The sequence below is a fragment of the Melanostigma gelatinosum genome (genome assembly GCF_949748355.1).
Source record: "Melanostigma gelatinosum genome assembly, chromosome: 9".
Classification (NCBI taxonomy): domain Eukaryota; kingdom Metazoa; phylum Chordata; class Actinopteri; order Perciformes; family Zoarcidae; genus Melanostigma; species Melanostigma gelatinosum.
Genome location: NC_136642.1, coordinates 28,429,754 through 28,452,337, shown reverse-complemented (window position 1 = coordinate 28,452,337; position 22,584 = coordinate 28,429,754). Strand labels below are relative to the sequence as shown.

The following is a 22,584-nucleotide window of genomic DNA, read 5'->3' as shown; positions in this document are numbered from 1 at the left end:
AGACCAGACTGGTCATTTAAAGCTTACCTCCAGACATTTTGACCTGGTTCATATTTAACTCTATTCTATTCTATGTACCAATCATTTTTGCCAATTCTTGTAAAATCCTTCACTTCATGAACAGTTCCATTCCAAAATCCAAATCCATTATTTTAGGCCATACTGAGAGCACACAGGTCTGGAGATCAGGGTAGCTTAGTGACATAAGATCCATGCATATAACTGCAAAGGTAAAAAAAATACCATCCAGCAATCACCCTTAGGGATTTAACTACGTAAATACACCTGTGTGGGCCTGAATGGAGTTCCAGTCACCAACACCCAGCCAGATGTCGTAGTCTAAGTGGAGTGGAGCAGTTGGAAATGCTTTAGAAAAAGCTTGGAAGAAGGAATAAGACTGGATGAAGGATACTAGGATGAAATTGAATAAAGTTTAGAAAAGGGTTGTGTGAATAAATGTCTTTATATTGAGGCTGGGGGAGGGGGCCAGAGGGTTCTGGGTGTGTAGCAACATATGTTCATCCTGGGTCAGTATGGGTCTTCTCCTGGTCTTCCAGCTTCCTACTACAGTTGAGAAAATATATACAAGTTTCTTTTGATGGCTTGATGATCTGTATTTTGACATGTCTGTATCCAGGGGCTGATTGCATTATAATATCTCTGTGTATTGATTGATTGATTGCATTGAAAATGTTGATCTTTCCAGGGAAAGATTTGCCTCAACTTTTCACATTCCAGATTTCATTTGAAGGCTCCATCTGAAATGTCATAGTACATGAATAAAGAGAATGATATGCATGATATGAGTTTCTGTTGTCCAGCTCCACTGAACCTTTTCCTTAAGCATGCCTGAGAGAACCATTCGTTGGTAAAGGCTGCCACTTCTCCTTATACAACGAATTAGGCTCAATTTGATTGACAGCAAAATTACTTCTCACATTAGCTTCAGTATTTTGCATATAAAACAGCCATGTGAGTTCACAGTCTCTCTCAGGCACCTTCAGGGAACATGGATGGGAATTCTTTGAAATGAATGGCAGTTTATGACTTGCCATCGGCCTAAGAGGGATGGATATCTTTACGACACATCATCCACCTCCACTGGCCCCGTCCCACAACGGATCCAGTTCAAAGTCCTCCTCACTCACAAAGCCCTCCATAACCAGGCCCCCTCTATTACCGTCTCCATATGTGCCTCCTCCCTCTCTCCCAAAACACATCAGAGACCGCACCAACCTGTTCATGTAGATTATTAGTCTAGTGTTTATATGATCATATGAACCTGTGGTAAGTGTCTTTGAGTACTATGAAAACTGCTCTATTGATCAAATACATCATTATCATCATAAGCAGTGTGTGACAGAATCTTGCCACCAAATGTGTGAACCTCCAGGTACAGGTGAAGAAAAGAAAAGTACAAAGGAATTCATACTGTGTGTCCCTGGTGCCGTTTGATGAGCGAGAAATGGATAACTTCATCATTAGCCACTCAACTATTTCTCTTCACATGTTCCCAATGCAACTATTTCTCAGTTTTCTCAAAATGTATACATTTACGTTATTAAAAGCATGGTCAACATGGTCACTATGTGTTATTTTCTTATATGATTAGTCCCTAAACCACTGATATTAATGCAGCACCATTATCATACTCGTAACAATATGTGTGAAAATAATGTCCAATGAAAACAAATACTCAATACAAATGTACAAAAACGATATGCAACACCACATGTCACCAAAAGACCACTTTTCTGCCTCTTCAACCTGTTTCCTGTTTTATCACATGACACAGAGCAGCCAGTCACATGACCTCAGTTTACCTTAACAGGAAGAGATAGATGTTGCAGCTCAGGGGAAAATCCAGGAAGAAGGAAGGGCAGTCATGTGCCTGCACTGACACGACTGTTCACATCAGCCGTGTGCAAGCTGAAGTTTCAGCTGAACAGGTAGGAGACCGTCATTTTCATAATTGTAATAATGGCTTTTCAGTAATGTAAACATCTTGAATAGACCTTATTAATGGTATGTGTTTAGCTAAACAGGATCTCAGATCTCAGCTGCTGGACTGTTCTCTGTATCACAGAGCTGCTTTGGTAACATTTCCTCTCTGGCAAGATATCATACACTCTTCATGTAGTAATAAGGAAACGAGACATTTGGTGGATGGTGTCATCTTATTGAAGAGCTGCTTATAAAGTCATTTCATCTTTTTGGTCTATCTACAGAGTTGTTTCCCATGGTGATCTAAATGTTAACAACACTTTCAAATCTCGTATTAATCCTAATTGAAGTATATAAACTCATTTGATCTCATTTTAAAGCATTCAGGAGTTTTCCTAATCTCAAGATAAATCAACTTAAAGGTTATTTATACGACATTCAGAGCATTAATATCTCATCCAACAACTATGGTCTCTGTAAAGATATAGAGGAGTAGTCTACCTGAGCAGAGAATGAAGTCTCTCTCCATCTGTGTTGTTATCACAGCTTCTCCTTGATTTGCTGACATAGCAATGGCTGTGTGCCATTTAGTGCATGTTCGTACCACGGCTCTGCGGTTACCACTGATAACTGACCAAATGACAGCGTCCTTGTGGAAGCCAGAACCCAGCCTCTGTCAGCACTGTACGCGCATTAACACCTTTAGCTGCGATCCACCACCTCAGCCGTCGCCATGTTGAAAGCTGTTGAGAGGCAATCGTATCGCTCTGAGTATCAAATGATGCACCTTTAAACTTACGTAAGTCAATTTTAGTTTTTATCTTCACATCACTTCAGTAAGATATGAACCTGAGCTGCTGTGACTTAAGTTGAATAAATGTTCTGCTAAGAGTTAACTTAACTCATTCAATTGTTTTGAAATGAACATGATCAGCATATGATCTGCTTGTCAGCATGCGTGTTTGAGAGTTAAACCCATACATGCAGTGTCCAGGCAGCGTGATCTCACAAAGGTCGAATGACACCCTGTGTGTGGAGTTTCCTTGTAAACAGAGTGAACTTATTTGAAAGTGGCTGCTAACAGTGCTGCAGTAATTATGCAGAACACCAAATATATCAGACTAAAAAAAGTGAGACAACTGAAAAACCAAGACAAACGAGCAGCTCTCGTCAACGGAAACAGTTGTCAGCTGTGTTGACCTCAAACTAACGCATGTAACTTACTGCCTGACTCACTAATGAGCAAACTGAAAAGGTTTCATATTCTAAAAAGACTTACAGAGAAAATGTACTTGCTTGAGCTAGAAGTGCAGGTGCGAACATTAAAATGGCTTAAGTCATAAGGGAGTTTTAATAATAATAATACATGCATTTTGTATAGGGCTTTAAAAGGTGCTCCAAGGCACTTTACATCATAAAAGACAGCAAGAGCAATAGCGGTAAACACAAAGCCAATAAATGACATCACAGCAAAAATAGAATCATATTTCATAACTATGCATCACAGGGCAGAGAGTTCCAGAGTGAGGGGGCAGCAATGGAGAAGGCCCTGTCCCCTCAGGTCAGTGGTAGTAGTCAAATCGAGAAGTGATGAAGGCTTGGATGATTCAGCGGAGGAGAGGGAGGGGTGTAGACAGGCGATGTTTTTGAGATGAAAGAAGTGGGGGTGATGGATTTGGTGGAGATGTAGAGCTGGGTGTCATCAGCATAGCAGTGGAAATGGAGACCATGGTGGCGTATGATGTAGCCAAGGGGGAGCAGGTAGAGGATACAGAGGAGGGGACCGAGTACCCCCTCCTTGAGAGGCTGGGGCTGTGTCAGACTTTAATTTGTTGATGCTAATGAACTGTTCACGGTTGGAGAGGTATGATCTGAACCAGGAGAGGGCTGTGCCAGTGATGTGGAGGGAGGACTCGAGAAAGGAGGATGGAGTGGTTGATGGTGTCAAAGGCTGCACTGAGGTCGAGCAGTATCAGGATGTTGAGGGAGTGGTCATCAGAGGAGAGCAGGAGGTCGTTGGTGACTGTGATTCGGGCAGTTTCTGTGCTGTGATGAGATCTGAATCCAGATTGAAATGGATCGTAGAGTTGGTTGGAGTCCAGATAAGTGTTCTGGTAGGCAACAGTGCGTTCCAGTAGTTTAGACAGAAAAGGGAGATTGGAGATAGGAACAGACCAGGTCCAGGATGTGGCCGTGGTTGTCGGGGGGGGGGGGGGATTGATGTGTGAGTGAATTTGAAGCATCTAAGCATGTCCAGAAATTCTGTGGCTGTTTTACAGTCTGAGGAGTCGATGTGGATGGAAGGTGAGACGGAGCAGAGCTGGGTGAGGGATTGAGATAGGTCGGAGAGGAAGGCAGGGTTGGGTTTGGCGGTAGATAATTGAAATGACCAGAGAGTTTGAATGCCAGCTGTTCAAATGAGGATGGACTTTGGATAGTAGTCAGGCTGGATTTTATGTGCAGGCGGTAAAGAGTGGCAATTCAGCCATTGCTAAGTTGAGACAAACAATATCAAGGTTATTGTCTTTAATGAATTCATTGAGGAAGTTGAATCATTTAAGCTAAAGCAGTTGAAGCTGCTCATTTAAAGTCCTGGTGTCATTTCAAGTGTAAGATCTGAAAGCAGTTGAAATTAGTACAAGTGTAGTGACTGAATTATCAGTTTTATTGAAAATGGTAAATGGACTGTACTTCTCTTTTCTAGTCTTCTGACCACTCAAAGCACTTTAACACTACATGTCATCATTCAACCATTCACACCCATTCATACACTGATGACAGCATAACACCATGCAAGGTGCCACCTGCCCATCAGGACTAACTAACATTCACACACCGTAGGCACAGCTACGGGAGCAACTTGTGTTTAAGTGTATTGCCCAAGGACACATCAACATAGCGGAGCCGGGGATCGAACCGCCGATCCTCTGAGTGAGCCACAGTGGTAGAGCAGGGTCTGCCACAGTTTGTATGCAACACTGAGAGAAGTGGAACGAACAGTTGAGGGGGAAAAAGTACCTGCAATGTCAGTCAGTGTCTGCAAAAAAAGCAGTTCCTGTTTCATGTAACGTAGGACTGAGAGTATTTTAGCTGGGCAATGCACACTATTGTTAGAATCAGAAGTGTCAAAATAAACTGCCATTTCTCAAAAAACTGTTAGAGAGTAGATATTTACCATCTTGGCAAGAGTAACACATTGTATGTCTGCTTGTGTATGTGACTAAATATTTCGTACATTTTTAATTTGCACATTTCTTCCGTTTTAGAAATGGGGCCCTTAGCAGTGACTCAGCTCCTTGGCCTGATCTCACTCACTGTTGCCCTAGACAACGGATTACTGAAGACTCCCCCGATGGGATGGATGGCCTGGGAACGCTTTCGCTGTGATACGGACTGTAAAGATGACCCGGAGAACTGCATCAGGTATGATCAGTTTGGGAATTTCTGTGATTTCAATTACCCTGGATACTGTGAGCAAAGCCATTGAAGGTTTAATCACTGAGAAGATAAGGGACTGATTGAAACCAATCAACAAAGACAATGTGCTCAGATGCTGCAGGAGAGAGAAAGAGGAGACTGTGTCAGAGTAGGAAACCACACGATGAGGTACTTTTGATGGGAGCTTTGGATGTTTGCTGTAGAAAGGGGCTGAAGCAATGAATCATGGTTTCAGCCAAACCTCATGCTGAAGAGCTTGAGGAGTGTGAACATGAGGTCCATGCCAGGCTACAGTGCAATGAAGGGTTCGTAAGATGGGTGTAGAGTTTTCAAAATGAACATAGTCGATCATTTTGCTGTTGATGTCGTTTAAAGTGAAAGTGTGAGACACCGGTAGTTACTTCCACACTACTGAGGTGAAGTTTAGTATTTATACAGACGTTTTGGGTTTAGTGTGATAATAGGCTCACAGCCTAAACAGCCTGTTTAGCAATCACCTAAATATCTTATAGTATTCATAGAAAATATTTAGAAATCAATGCGGCCTTCGCCAGTGACTTAACTTTCCAGCATATTTAATTGAAATCTTGTTAAAGGATGCAGAAAACTGGACTTAAAAAGTATATCAATGTGTTTCATGCATGGCTGACGAACTGTGTTCCATCCCTCTGTCCACCGTCCACAGCGAGGCCCTGTTCAGAGACACAGCTGACCGACTGGCAGAAGATGGCTGGAAGGAGCTGGGCTATGAGTATGTGATCATAGATGACTGTTGGATGTCCTTGCTGAGAGATGAACACGGGAGATTACAACCTGACCCCTCCAGGTTGGTCGACTTGTCTGACTTTGTGTCCCATTAACATTCATTCAATTGCAACACATTCTCACAGCAATGCGTCATATAACGCAGCCTGGTCAGTGAAAATAAGCTTCATACTGTCTGTTGGAGCTATTTATTAGATATTAGTATTTTGTTATTTAATTTATAAGTAGTATTGTTAAATTATTCTAGATGCTTGATATATTAAGATTGTTTTTTGTCTTTAATAGTCATTTGTTTAGTTATATTATTTATTGTTGTTTGGGTAATTACTGTGGGCACCTGTGGCTATATATCAATATGAGCAGACAGATAGGACCAGCATGCACCAGCACAGGAGAGACAGCACGACGGGAGTTTTCTTTGTTCTTTTTGTTTGTTTGCTTTACTAAATAAATCAGAATAAATAAATCAGGCTGTCTTCTGCCTGCGTAAAACACCGACCACGGTGCATCAGTGGACTTTGATTATTGTTTGTTTTATTTTGATTTATTCGACAAATGGCCACTGCACTATGAGCTCTTTGTAGCCCTCTTGTGTTTAGCACGTCACATTGACGGTGTGTCTTTTCAAAATTCAAAATAAACTTCTGTGCTCAAAGGAAGTTATGTTTTGGCAACAACAACACTTAGTTTTAGGAAGAGAAGGTGGTTGTGGGGGGGTCGATGCAAAAAAGGGATACCATTTGTATTTCATCAAAGAATAGAAGTGTCTGTGCAAGCAACACTCTACTCTTTGCTTCGCTGCTGTTGTGGTGGTGTGTGCATTCAGAGAGCTGACCGGCTACTCACAGCTGTGCAAGATGGTTTCGTGTAGTTTGTACTTTTGATAAATTATTTGCACTACGAAATGCTTTAAAACATTCATTGTTCTCAACAAATAAATGTTTGCACTTTGTTGACTAAAATACATGTTTTTATGTTTGCGCATTCATTTCACAACAACAAACTAAAAGTGTAGCGTGAAATGTGGCGTAAAACTGGATAGAAATGTCAATTTGTGAAGGGGAGCGGACAAGCACCCAAAACGCTAACTGACGCATTAATGAGCCATCTGAAGAAATAAATGTAATTGTGCGAAGTGTAAATGTTTTTATTTTTGCTAACCTATCCTATCAAGGACAAATGATACTTCCCATGTTTGCATATCTGTGAAGATTTGTGTGGCACACATTTGTGCATCTCCCCATGGCCTTTTTCTCAAGGGTCTGAGGGCAATTGTACAGGTATGTGCTGACAAACTTGTGTGTCTGCTTTCCTGTATGCAGACACCCAATGTAGTATGAACCAAATAAGCTGCTGTCCAAATTGTCTGGCTTGGAGTTTATCCAGCTCTCGACCTCTCTGATTTATTGGTCTCAACCCCTGGTAGGGAGCTGCTGTGTTACAGAATAATGCCACCTTCTGGACTTGTGTCTGCTGGGGCTCACCCTGATGCTCCTCTAGTGCGGTAAAACCAAAATGGAAGCTGTCGGGATTTTTTAAAAGGAACATTTGCCGATTTTCAAGCTTATCTCCCCCTATCCAAGTTTGGTATATCGTGTGAAAACCGTCTGCAGTTGTTACTGATGTTCTCTGTGGCGCAGCTGCAAAATCTGTTGTGACAAGGAGACGCTTGAGGCTGCAGCCGGGACCATGGCTGATGGAGACCCTTCACAACCTGTACTGCCATGAGCAAACACTGACTTGCTCTCTGATCAGGAGTGAAAGGAGTTTGAAGTTCTTGCTTCTTGTACTGCTGCCCCAACTGTCATTGTTTCTATTGTTCTCCTCCCACCCCCAGCTGCAGCCTATGCTGTTTTAATAGATCAAATTTAACAGATAAAACAGATCAGATGTTTGCCATGGGTCCTAAATTCAAGTTTGACACACTATCCACAGGGAAGGGATGCTCTGTCAGTCATTTTGAAGGAAATGGACACAGATGCAGCAGATACACATTTCCTCATGTGCTCTATCTGTTTTCGTTTTACACAACTAACTGTATGTTGACCAAATGTTAGCAGATGGGTTTTCTTGTTGGAAAAGCGTTTGTGACAACAATAAAACCCAGAGAGAGAGGGCTGTGTATGCGTTACTATACATGGCAGTTTTCCTCCAGACGGGTGTGCTGGACACCTTACTCAGGACGCCAAAGACAACCAAGATCAACATTGTATTTTTCTGACTGCGTGGTCTTCCTCTGAAGGAGTTCTAGCTACTCAGCAGGCAGCCGGACGGCAGAGAGAGACAGCTGGTATGAATTCACATCCGACTCAGTGAATGAAAGATTTATTTAGAGCAGGGATTCCCAAAGTGGGGTGCGCGCACCCCTGGGGGTGCGCGAGCTGCCTCTAGGGGGTGCGCGAGAGGAAAAGTGTAATGGCGGTCTGATGGTGTAATAATATTAAATATAAAAAAAAAATGTAATTTTAATTTAAAAACTGTCAGGTGGGACATCTGAAGCTATCAGTCGTAAAAGAGGAGAGGGACAGAGAGAGAGAGAGGAATCGGAGGCGAGGGGAACGGAGAGGTGCGTTGGGGAGAGACCGGGAGAAGAAATCGAGCCAGAGTCAGAGGAAGATGAGACGGAGGAGACCGGAAAGGAGGAAGGGATAGCACAGACAAATCGGGAGCACATCGGCCCATCGCGGAGTCAAGGTGAAAGAAGAGGAAACGAGAGAGCATCAGACTGGGAAAAAAAAGAGGAAATATGATGAAAAGTATCTGTGTCTGGGCTTCACTTGGATTGGCAACGCAGATTCCCCAAAGCCACAGTGCGTGGTGTGCAGTGAGGTTCTGGCTAACAGTCTGAAGCTCTTATTTACGTCGCCACCTGAACACCAAGCATGCCAGTGCAAGTCAAAAGCCCCTTACGTTGTTTATATCGAAATTGGAGGAGTTACAAAACAGCCAAAAACAACTGGAGTCTCATTCATATGTTGGGTCTATAAATGACGCACTACGGGCTTCATATCTGGTTACAGAATAGCGAGAAAGGGGCTACCGCACACAATCGCCGAAGACGTGAGCTTGCCAGCTGCCAGAGAGATGGTGGAATGTATGATTGGGGAGAAAGAAGCAAAAAAGTTGGACATGATCCCGGTGTCCAACAACACTGTGTCGCCGCATCGATGCTTTGTCCGAAGACATCCTGGCTACATTAGTCGCTCATTAATTGTAAATTAAATGTGATAATCTGCCTCTGAGCCTGTGTGTGTGTGCTCGCATCCGTATTGCTCTTTAAAAGTGACGCCTTGTGTCACTGAAAGTTATTGAAACTTTGTTGCAGTGTTTCAGGGCGTTTTCACACCTTCAGTTCGTTTGCTTTGTTGCAGTTGCTCCTTTGTTCGGTTTGTGTTCACACTGCAACATTTAACAGCGGACTAAATCTTGTAAACAAATGCCACGCGCGAGCAAACTGTTCTCTCATTGGTCCGATTCTTATGCGGCTATGAAGGCTTAAAAGGCTCTGTTGCTTCTTTTTTTTTTTTTTTATTAAGGGGGGGGGGGGGGGGTGCGCGCGAACCCGGTCGGGATGTAGAAGGGGGTGCGCGGCCTAAAAAGTTTGGGAACCGCTGATTTAGACCAACCAGAGTGGCAGCTTGTTGGAACAGTAACCAAGACGTTTTTGGTGATTTGATTTTGTTTCCGTCCAGTTTAAATAAAGTGTGTTTATGATGAGTTATAAGGCAGTTAAACCCGTTTTAGTTTAGTGTTAACAAAGAGACAATTCAATTCAGAAGGTGTACTGTTTTATTTTTCGGTTTAGATGTAAGAATATTTCCTTGACTGATGTTTTTGTGAGTTTATTTTGTTTATTTGTCAGAAATAGCAATGCATCCTGGTACGTGTAGGCACTGCCGGTACAGCTCTGCAGCAGGAGGGATCAGCTTTCTCCGTCAATGCAGGGGGGGAATTTATTTCTTCAGTGATCTACAATTACCATCAGCGCTGATTGGACATCCACATAAAAGATGGCGAATTTTCCCTTTAAGTACAAATGGGGCCTGTTTGACTGAAATATCTCAATAATTAGGGGTCATGGTTGAATCAGCTCCTTGTAAAGTAATAGTTTGTGCTTGTTTCCCTCTAGGTTCCCAGGGGGCATTGCAAAACTGGCAAGGTATATCCATGACCGTGGATTGAAGCTGGGCATCTATGCAGACATGGGCACTCACACATGTATGGGATTCCCTGGCACCACACTGGATAAAATCGAGATCGATGCCCAGACCTTTGCTAGTTGGGGGGTAGACTATCTGAAGTTTGATGGCTGTTCCTCAAATCCTGTAGAACACATGCTGGGTAAGAGCATACTAACAAACTAAATGGCATGGGATGAAATCATTGAAAACCTAGAATTCTTAAGTACAATAAGCCACAAGAGATGGTGGACAAGCTATATTAAGTGTTTTCATGTGTCGCACAGGTTACCCTCTGATGTCCAAGGCTTTGAATGCTACAGGCAGACCAATGGCCTACTCCTGTAGTTGGCCTGTCTATATTGGAGGCCTTCCCCCTAATGTGAGTGTCATCCTCACACCAGCTGATGAGTCATTGGGACTTGGATTTTAAATGCCAATATTGTTATTTTCTTTTATGATCTTTATTTTTTCACCTAAAGTTGGTGCACTTCCATCCCCTCGAATGGAAAAGACAGAAAGCGCACAGAGGTCACTGACTCTCTGAGCCGGTGTCAGAGTAGTGCTGTCTTGAGAGAGATTTGTGCTATCAGCTCAAAAGGGGGACCCCCAAATGCGTGCAGCACCAGCGGTAAATCCCACTGTGGTAATCACAGTGGGATTTACTGATTTGCCGACCTGCTCCACTGGATGAACCTACCACTATCACTTATGGGCAGATAAGCCACTGTACAAATGCCAATACTTCATAAAATCTTTTCACAATGATTCCTACTCAACACACCCTCACCTGGTTTAAGAATTAAACTGGCCACTCTACAAAAACTATAAACACAAGGAGGGCTCGAAGCCGGCTCACAGCAAGAGGGACCCGGATTCGATCCCCGATCCCGGGTGGTCTTTCTGTGTGGAGTTTGCAAGTTCTCCCCGTGGCAGCGTGGGTTCCCTCCGGGTTCTCCGGCTTCCTCCCACAGTCCAAAGACATGCAGCTCAGGTTATTTGGTGACTCGAAATTGACCGTGAGTGTGAATGTTTGTCTGTCTCTATATGTGCCCTGCGCTGAACTGGCGACCTGTCCAGGGTGAACCCTGCCTTCGCCCAATGTCAGCTGGGATCGGCTCCAGCGACCCTGAACAGGATAAGCGGTTTGGATGATGGAAGGACTCGAAGCCTTACATATGAACTTCAATATATTTTCAAATGGGTCCACCCCACCCAATCAATCCGAAAACACAAAGGTACATGTAGAACAAAGAGTTTGTAAAGAAATTCAGATTTCAGATTCATCATTCTCTATTCAACACCATCCTTGTTTCAAGGCAAGGCAAGGCAAGTTTATTTGTATAGCACATTTCAACAACAAGGTAATTCAAAGTGCTTCACATAAAACCATTAAAAGCATCAAAACATGAGGCAAAAGGAAAGGAGATTTAAAAACAATTAAAGAAACAGTGTAAGAAATAAAATTCAGTTGTAAAAAGTAAAGGAGATTTAAAACATACATTGAAACAATAATTGATGTCTCCCTGAGACATTACGCTGCACGCAATCAACCATACACTGCCGCAGTTCTGCAATTACTCGCACACAAACCACGTCTGGAAAAGATCTCTGCCGATCTGCGTTTTATAGTGTACGCCTTGCACGAACTCGGTCCCGGAGGAAATGGCGATATATTGTGCAGTCCTTTTAAAACCATTAAAAGCATCAAAACATAAGGCAAAAGAAAAGGAGATTTAACAGCAATTAAGAACAGTGTAAGAAATAAAATACAGTAGTAAAATGCAGAAATGCAGGAAATTGATTCATATATTACTTGAATGTGGTTCAATTAATGGCAGCAGCAAACAGAAAAGTCTTCAATCTTGATTTAAATGAGCTGAGGGTCTCAGCAGACCTGCAGATTTCTGGGACTTTGTTCCAGATATGTGGAGCAGAAAAACTGAACGCTGCTTCTCCATGTTTAGTTCTGACTCTGGGAACAGATAGTAGACCGGTCCCAGACGACCTGAGGGATCGGGATGGTTCATAAGGTAGCAGCAGATCAGAGATGTATTTTGGACCTAAACCATTCAGTGCTTTGTAAACCAACAGCAGGATTTTAAAGTCAATTCTTTGTTGGACAGGAAGCCAGTGCAAAGACATCAGAACTGGGGTGATATGATCCACCCTCCTGGTCTTAGTGAGGACTCGAGCTGCAGCGTTCTGAATCAGCTGCAGCTTTCTGACGGACTTTTTACAGAGACCTGTAAACACACCGTTACAGTAGTCCAGTCTGCTGAAGATAAATGCGTGGACAAGTTTTTCCAAGTCCTGTTGAGACATAAATCCTCTAATCCTTGATATATTCTTCAGGTGATAGTAGGCTGATTTTGTAATTGTCTTGATATGGCTGTTCAGGTTGAGGTCTGAATCCATAACTACACATAGATTTATGGCTTGGTTTGTGGGTTTTAAAATCAGTGACTGAAGCTGAGCGGTGACTTTCAATTGTTCATCCTTGGTACCAAAAACAATTACTTCTGTTTTATCTTTGTTTAATTGAAGAAAATTCTGGCACATCCAGTTGTTGGTTTTTTCAATGCAGTTACCCAGCCCTTGTATGGGATTATAGTCCCCTGGTGACATAGTTATGTAGATTTGTGTGTCATCTGCATAATTATGTGTAGGTGTGTGGAAACAAACAAGGAGTCGAGTATTCCCTTTGGCTGCACCATGTGGCCATTTATTTCCATCCATACAAACATTTCACACCTTCACTTCCTGTCACCCTTTAACCCCCTCTGTCACCAGGGTTACGCCCCTTTCCTTAAAGGGGCCCCGTGAATTTGGTCGTCCCCTACATGCCTCCCCCAGAATTCACACACTCCCGAGATTAGTCCCAACCATTAATGTTTGGGGGCCCAGATCAACCGACCAGCCCGACTCCGTGTCTCTGGGGCTGGAGGCAGAACCACCGTTGCAGGCCCCCTCCGGGTCCTGTCGTGCTGAGGTGGGAGGGCACGAGGTTGCCCCCGCCGTGGGGGTTCAGCCAACCGTACAGGTTGGTCCAGGTCCAGATGTGCTGGTTTAAGGCGGTCAACCGACACGTACTCCAGCTTGCCGCCCATGTCGACCTTGCAGGTTTTGTCTCCGGTCTCCAGCACCCGAAACGGCCCGACGTAGGGGGGTTGAAAGGGTCCACGGTGGCCGTCCTGGCGAACAAACACATACTCCGCTGACCTGAGGCTGGACGGGACATATGACTGCGGAAGGCCGTGCTGCGACGTGGGCACTGGTTTAAACAGCCTGGCTTTTTCCAGGAGCGTTTCCCGCTGCTGGGTTGCAGACCAAGGGTCTGTGACTTTGGGGATAAACTCCCCCGGGACCCGCAGTGGCTCTCCATAGACCAGCTCAGCCGATGAAGCTTGCAGATCATCTTTGGGGGCTGTCCTGAGCCCCAACATGACCCACGGGAGCCTGTCCACCCAACTGCTGTCTTTGAGGCTGGCACGGAGAGCAGCTTTCATCGACCGGTGGAACCGCTCGCATAAGCCATTAGCCTGTGGGTGGTAGGCGGTAGTGCGATGGAGCTTCACCCCTAGGCTTCCTGAAACTGCATTCCACAGCTCTGATGTAAACTGTGGGCCTCGGTCCGAGGAAACGTCAGCTGGGGCTCCAAACCTGGCAACCCAAGCCTGAATAAATGCCCGAGCCACCTCATCTGCCGTTGTTGATGACAACGGGACAGCTTCTGGCCAACGAGTGGTTCGGTCTACCATCGTGAGGAGATGTGTGAACCCACGGGATGGGGGCAAAGGTCCTACCAAGTCCACATTCACATGATCGAACCTCCTTTCTGGCACCGAGAACTGTGCTAACGGGGCCTTTATGTGACGGTGCACCTTGGAGAGCTGGCACACCACACAAGTCCCGGCCCACTTCCGTATATCCTTTTTCAGCCCGTGCCAGACAAATTTTGCTGAGATCAACTTCTGACACGCCCTTTTGCCCGGGTGGGACAGACCATGAATAGCATTGAAAACCTGCTGTCTCCATCCGTCGGGAACAACTGGCCGCGGCTGGCCTGTGGAGACGTTGCACAGGAGCGTAACGCCAGTTTCGCCAAACGGGACCTCCTCCAACCGCAGTCCCGTGACTGCCGTCCTCAACTCCTGGACGCCCGGGTCTGTAACTTGATCCTCTGCCATCTTGTTATAGTCCAAGCCTAACTGGACAGCCCCGGTGAGAGCCCTGGAGAGACAGTCTGCGACCAGGTTTTCCTTGCCCGCTACATGCTGCAGATCCGTGGTAAACTCTGATATGAAGGAGAGCTGGCGCTGCTGGCGTGCAGACCATGGTTCGGTGCTCTTACTCATGGCAAACGTCAGTGGTTTGTGATCCACAAACGCAGTGAACGGCCGAGCCTCCAGCAGGAACCGGAAATGCCGGATGGCCAGAAAGAGGCGAGGAGCTCCCGATCGAACGTGCTGTATTTCCGCTCATTAGGCCGCAACTGTCGACTGAAGAAGGCCAGCGGTTGCCACGCCCCTTTCACCCACTGCTCGTGCACCGCGCCCACCGAGTAGTCCGAAGCGTCCGTGGTGATGGCAATCGGAGCCTTAGGTGACGGGTGTGCCAGCATTGTTGCATTTGCCAGAGCTGTTTTCGCATCAACAAATGCAAGTTCCCTCTCTTCAGTCCAATCCACCAGCTGTTTGATGGCCTTGCCTTTCAGGGCTTCGTACAGGGGCCGCATCACTTGCGCTGCTCGGGGAATAAAGCGATGGTAAAAGTTCACCATGCCTAAAAACTCCTGCAGGGCCCTCACCGTGAGTGGGCGTGTAAAGTTAGTCACTGCCTCCACCTTTGCCGGGAGGGGGAGCGCCCCGTCCTTTGTGATGCGGTGACCCAGAAAGTCAATGGTGGTCAACCCAAACTGGCACTTAGCCGGGTTGATGATCAACCCCTGCTGGCTGAGTCGCTCGAATAGAGTCCGGAGGTGAGACCTGTGCTCCGCTCTTGACGAACTGGCCACCAGGATGTCATCCAGGTAGACGAACAGGAAAGGCAGGTCCCTCAGCACCGTGTCCATTAGACGCTGGAACGTCTGCGCTGCATTTTTTAGGCCAAACGGCATCCTCAAGAACTCAAACAGGCCGAACAGAGTGATCAGCGCAGTCTTGGGAATGTCCAGCGGGTGAACGGGCACTTGATGGTAACCTCGTACCAGGTCCACTTTCAAAAACACCACGCTCTCCGACAAGTGGGTAGAAAAGTCTTGGATATGTGGAACCGGATAGCGGTCCGGGATTGTTGCGTCGTTGAGCCGGCGATAATCTCCACACGGGCGCCACCCGCCCCCAGGCTTCGGGGCCATGTGCAGGGGTGAAGCCCATGGACTGTCGGAGCGGCGAATGATGCCCAGGCGCTCCATGTTTTCAAACGTATATATATATATATACGTATATATATATATATATATATATATATATATATATATATGTATGTATGTATGTATGTATGTATGTATGTATGTATGTATGTATATATGTATATATATATATATATATGTATATGTATATGTATATGTGTATGTATATATATGTATGTATATATATGTATATGTATATGTATGTATATGTATATATATGTATATATATGTATATGTGTATATATATGTATATATGTGTATATATATATATATATATGTATATATGTATATGTATGTATATGTATATATATGTATATATGTATATGTATATATGTATATATGTATATGTATGTATGTATATATGTGTATATGTATATATGTATATATGTATATATGTGTATATGTATATATATATATATATATGTACTCTGCAAACTGGGAGAACTGGTCACTGTTGAATGGGGGACCATTATCAGTTTTCACAAACATGGAGAAAACTTTGTCCATGACCGCAATGACTGTGTTAGCCGAGGTTGACCTTACGCTCTCTACAACTGGGTAGTGTGTGTAATCATCCGTGATGACAAGCAAGTACTCTCCAGTTGGAAGTGGTCCATAGAAGTCGGCACTAAGACTATGCCAAGGAGCTTCTGGCAGAACAGACATTTTTAGTGGCTCAGTATGTGCAACTGGTGCGTTGGCTTGACATGCAAGACAACTCCGAACTACTGCTTCTGCTTTGCGATCAATGTCTGGAAACCAAACCTTGGTTCTGAGTAGGGATTTGGTTTTGACAATGCCCTGAAGTCCTTCATGGGCTAGCTGTAACACTCTATCTTGTAGGGCTGTGGGAATTACTATTCTAGTGCCCCGCAGTACAATGTCTGATGCATGTGATGTGGTTGGTTCACTGCTAACTTGTCTGAACTGCTTTACTATGTCAGCATGTCGTGACTCATCACTCTGGTGCCATGTGTTGTGTCTGATGTGAGCACTAATCTCTTGAAGGATTGGGTCTGTGAGTGTCTTGCATGACTTGCGATGAAGTTTACATACTCCTCTGCTACCTTTGCTGCACGTGTACTGCCAGCTGTCTGAGACAAGATAGGATGACGAGACATATAGTCAGCTGGGTTGTCGGCTCCCTTTCGGTATTCCACCTTAAAGTTTTAGGGCTGAATCCACAGTCCCCATCTCTCAATCCTGGCGGGTGGTTTTGACCTGGGATTGTTCCATATGATTTCCAGTGCTTTGTGATCTGTCATTAGAGTTAAAAGATGACCATAGATGTACAGGTGGAAATGCTCACAGCTCCACACAATGGCTAGCACCTCCTTTTCTGTTTGGGAGTATCTCCTCTCCACATCGCTGAGAGGCCGACTAGCATTGCTAGCATGTACTTCACCCCTTTTTCATCTTTTTGGTAGAGGATTGCATCCAGTCCAACAGGGCTAGCATCCACAATCAGTTCTGTCTCTCTACCGGATAAAAGTATGACATAGTAGTGTCACTGGTTAGACTGTCTTTCAGTGTCTGTAATGCAACTTGCTGTTCTGGGCCCCATACCCAGGGTGTGTCTTTTCTGGTGAGCTTGCACAGTGGTTCTGAAATGGAGGAGAAGTCTTTGATAAATCTGGAGCAATAGTTGGCCATGCCCAGCAGACTCCTGACTTCACCTGGATTCTGGGGGTCTGCAGCCTGCTGAACTGCAATGACTTTCTTGGGATCAGCTGAGACACCCTCTGCAGAGAAAATGAAACCAAAGAACTTGAGCCTGGACTTGTTGAACTCACATTTGTCACGATTGAGTGTGAGACCGCTTTCCCTGAGTCTCTGGAACAGTGCTCGGAGGTTGTTGTCATGTTCAGTCTGGGAGGCACCGTAGACGATGATGTCATCGCTGAGGTTTTTCACACCAGAGACCTTGCAGTGTTTAGCATGTGGTATTTTGAAATACCTCAGCAGCAGACGATATGCCAAAACTCAGTCTCTTGTAGCGCCTCAATCCAAGGTGAGTGGTGAAGGTAGTGATGTATCTGCTGTCTGGATGATGCTCTAGCTGGTGGTATCCAGCTCTCAGATCCAGTTTGGAAAACACAGTTGCTCCATTCAACTCATGTATCACATTGTCCATGATGGGAGTGATGTGGCGTTCCCTCTCTATAGCCGTGTTAGCTTGGCGCATGTCAACACAAAGTCTTACTTTGTCAGGGTCTTTAGGCTTGGGAGGAGCGACAATAGGTGAGACCCATGGTGTTGGGCCAGTGACCTCCTCAATGATGTCATCTGCCTCCAGTTTCTGAAGCTCATCCTCAACCTTCTGGCGGATGTGGAACGGCACACGTCGATGTGGTTGGCATGTAGGCTTAATGTCAGGATTTATGTGAAGCTTTACCAGAAAGTCTTTCAGAGTTCCGATCCCCTGAAACAATTCAGGATGACTCTCCACTAGCTCATCTGCGACTGTGCAGCTCTGTGGTGTGGATGATACTGCTGTGACTATTTTGATCAGTCCCAGTGCTTTGGAAGTTTTGTAGCTGAGATCATTGTCGTTTTCTGTCCTTTCTCCACACTGCACTTGAACGCACCACTGACAGGAGATGGAACCTTGGAGCGGAAGGGGTAGATCTTGGTGCTGGTGGGGCTAAGTTGTGGACTTGGAATCAATTTCCCGAAACTTGTTTCACTGACACAATTTACTGAGGCTCCTGAATCAATTAAAACTAGCATACTACTGCCATTTAGCTTGATGTGAGTCTGTTGCAGCTCAGAGAACTTGTCAGCATCAACTGCAAAAACATAAGCGTCATCACTGCTGGAAGAGTTGTGCTCATTTTCCTCACCTGGTGTCTTTGTGATGTGATGGACTTCTTTAGGGTGTTGGTTATCCTTGTACTGCGTTTGTTTTGTATCACCGTCTTCGGCTTTAGAACGGCATTGCTTTGCAAAATGGTTTAGTTTACCACAGGCTCTGCATTGTTTGTTTCTAGCGGGGCATTCACCATCATGAGGATATCTACCTCCACAGTTCCTGCAGCTGTTGTGAGAAAGTCTTCTTTCCGACCATCTGCTGTTGTCTGGATGCGTCTGTGTCGTTTTTTGATCCAACGAGTTGACTGTAGCTGTTGAGCCTCTTTATATGCCAGTCGCTTGCATTTCAGACAGTTCCAGTGTTCTTCCCTGGATGATGCACAGCTTTGTATGATTTGCGTTTTAATCTCTGCCTCGAGACTTGCAAATTTACAGTTCTTAGCTAACATCCTCAGCCTAGTGGGATAACTGTCCACATTTTCTCCTGGTTCCTGGTTAGTTTTTCTGAAGATGTACACTTGATACTGTACGTTTTTCTTAGCAGAGAAATATCCAGATAACTTCGCAACTGGAAAAACTTATTTTCGATGGAAAATCTGTCCACCTCTGTCATAACCCCACTTCCCTTGATCGTCACTCATTAGGTTCTTACAATCCTTATTCCATCCATATTGTTATTTTTGTTTAGCTATTATTATTAATATAACTTTTTCCCCTGTGTCCACTCATGATATTTTGACCGCACGCACGTGTATTAGTTCCTAAACATCCATCAGAGTCAACATACACACATACAATACAAACATATATACACACATACAAAAATACACACATACATATACACACAAACATACATACACACACACACGTACACATGCACATATATATATATACACACATGGATAGATACATACGCACACACATACATATGTATACATATACACACACACACACATACATATATGTATATGTATATTTATACATATACACATAAAAAGGTCCATAAAATCTTTGTTCGCAGCCTTAAAGTCTGTTTTCTTGGTCCTACCAGGTGAACTACTCTTTTCTGGGTGATATCTGTCACCTGTGGAGGAATTACTATGATATCCAGGACTCATGGGACAGTGTGCAAGGCATCATTGAGTGGTTCTCCAACAACCAGGATGATCTGCAGCCGGCCGCGGGGCCCGGACGATGGAATGACCCTGACATGGTATGATGGGTCTTTATTATTGATCCTGTACCATAAGACATTACACAACTGGTCATAGAGGCAATCAGTACCCTAACTGTTGTATCTCAAGGTGCGTTCACAGCCAAGGTTACCCTATTCCAAACCATAGTAAATACGTTTTCTTGACTGGCATTTTTGTATTTGGTTTGTTTGTGTTCATGCTGTCAGATTGCATGACTTGTATGCAGAAGTCTGACTTACCAGTAGCTTGTTTATTGGACAGGGTTTAGCTAAAGTCATCTTTTCCCTGTGAGAATAGCCACACAACATTTCCACTGTTTTGGCCTTCTAACCACACAAAGCTGTTGTGCTCACCCAACCTCCAGCTCCATGTTTGTCTGATTAAGGGTGCGCTGACAGTAGGGTTCAAGCGCTCTGAGGACCTCCTTGCCTATCAATCTCCATACTTATCAGCTATCTGTATGACGACAGATAAGCCTCTGGCAGCAAGGGGCTATGTTTCTGGGGTTTCTGGTGTCAAATATACAGATGGTGCTTTTCAAAAATGGTGGATGAGTCTGAAACAACAGTATTGTGTCATAGTGTCGATGAAGAAAACAAGCTTTTCCAAAACTGTGATGTTTGCTTTCACAAATGAGTGGATGCTGTTGGGCAGTAATGTGAAGCAGCCCCCACTCTCTTGCTTCTCAGCTCTTCTTCCTCTTACCAGGGTTCCCATGCATCCTGGAAAACCTGAAAAACAGTTGACAAATTTTCCAGTCATTGAAACACATGGATAATGAGAGAAAAAGTCAAATATCCTGGAACATGCTTGTGTTTCTTTATTATTTCAACATTCTCCTATTTTCCTTCTGCTGAGAATGAATGAAATTCATTTACTGTTGTATTTAGCCTTGTATAGATCCTTGTATAGATTACTTGTATAGATAGCCTTGTATTTACTATACAAGGCTATCTATCAGAGCTCCCCAAAACAAATAAGATTAGCATCTGAAAGGAAGAAGTTATGTTCAGGATCATGCTAAAGTTCAAATGGTAGTTTATGGACGAGAGTATTTTGAACTGCTCTCTGGGTATGTTGTGGAAACTCTGTGAACATAGCAGTATAGTACATAGTAGTTCTGGCCAGATCAATCACATAACACCGTTGTTGTTGTTTGGTTAAATCTTTGCACTGCTGTTTAGTTTAGTTAGCTATTTTAATACTATTCTATTTCATAATATATATTGTGGATTTGATATTTGCATTTGATATTTACGATTTGTACTCTGTTATTTTTACTTGTACCATAATTGCTGCTGTAGCGAAAAAATGTCCACTCGCGGGATTAATAAATTACCTGTCTATCTATCTATCTATCTATCTATCTATCTGTCTAGTAGTACATGCAGTTAACTCTAAATATTAGTCACTGTTGGCTGCTCACTGTGGTAGGTTTTATTATATTACTTTATGTTCCATTTGTCATCATTTCTAAGTATGGAAGAGAATATTTCATAGATAAGTTATAGCTATTAACTGCATGTCTCTTCAATCAGATTTCAACATAGAAGAAGATATTAGTGTATGGCACCAAGCCGGTTGTCATACCAGCAAGATCTGGGGTCACCAACCTTTTTTGAAGCCGAGAACTACTTCAAGGGTACTGAGCAGTACGAAGGGCTACTTGTTTGATACAAACTTCCTGAATAACAAAATTGCACAGATCACCTCTTAATAATAATAATATATGTGAAGAGACTGTCTGATCACGTTTATGTTAATTATTCCTCACAATAATTAACAATTATTTCCACAACAATGATGGTGGGAAACAGATATATTTAAACATGCAAAATGTATTTGTTAATCTCTTTCAACATTTGAAAGTCAGAGGACTGTAACATTTTTGAACAAATCGTGAACTCTGTCCCATGTTTATACAAATGATAAATAATAATAATAAAAAAATCAACACTCACTTTTTTAAATGAATCCTATCACATTAGTACTGATCACCAAATCTGTAGCATTTTTAACAAATCAAAATCTTTGAACACACTTTTTGAACATATTGTTTTTCACATTTTTGTACAATATTTGAGTTTGATGTTGTCATGGTGTTTTCAATGAAAACATTACGTTATCTCTTTCTTTGTCTGTAAATGTTAGTGGGAAGCCTGGCATTGCATACCGTTCACCAACGCACTGTCATCTGGTGTATAATTTGACACTGCAGCTGTGAGTGAGTCTTGTAGATGTGCATCAGTGAGGCGTGTTCTGTTTGTTCTTGATGAAGTTCATGTCAGAAAAGGCTGATTCACAGAGATCGGTTGAACCAAAAAGGCAGGCAGCTTACATAGCTGCTGTGCATACACCTTTGTATTTGTCTGTGTCCACAAGGCACCAAAAGTTTGGTGCAGATTGATGGGCTTTGAGGTGGAGGTAATTTTGCAACGTTACGATTTCAATCTCTACCTGTCCAGCACCCAAGTTGAAAGTAGCACTTAGTTGCTCAGCAATGCATGTCATGTCCACTTGCATGAAAGGATATGAAACAAATGACACACATGGATCAAGTTGATCAAAGTCACAAAACCTGTTCTCAAACTCTTGCCCTAGTCTGTTTATGACTTGACAGTACTTTTCTACTGCTTTGTCAAAAGCCCCAGATGCTGAAGCATCGTCATTCAACACTGACTGCACGGAGGGAAAGTGCAGCACTTTGTTTCTCTGTAAATGCACAGAGAAAATGTTCAACTTAGCTTAAAATGCGTCTACAGCACTTATCATGTCAGCAACAGATTTACCTTTGCCTTGCAGCTCACAGTTCAGATGGTTCAGTTTCCCAGTGATGTCC

At 43.7% G+C, this 22,584-nt stretch overlaps 1 protein-coding gene across 2 annotated transcripts in view; it reads left to right on the top strand.

The window, feature by feature from the left end:
• The first annotated feature begins 1,864 nt into the window (after nt 1-1,864).
• Nucleotides 1,865-22,584, top strand: part of LOC306781616 (alpha-N-acetylgalactosaminidase-like) — a 35,358-nt gene continuing 14,638 nt past the window's right edge. The window contains exons 1-6 of one of the 2 annotated variants that reach the window (XM_079274547.1): nt 1,865-1,949; nt 5,211-5,367; nt 6,068-6,208; nt 10,277-10,488; nt 10,613-10,707; nt 19,601-19,762. In XM_079274547.1, the coding sequence (XP_079130673.1) occupies nt 5,213-5,367; nt 6,068-6,208; nt 10,277-10,488; nt 10,613-10,707; nt 19,601-19,762 (765 nt within the window). In that variant the 5' untranslated portion in view covers nt 1,865-1,949; nt 5,211-5,212. The remainder of the gene's footprint in view (nt 1,950-5,210; nt 5,368-6,067; nt 6,209-10,276; nt 10,489-10,612; nt 10,708-19,600; nt 19,763-22,584) is intronic. The other variant, XM_079274548.1, reaches the window with a different exon arrangement.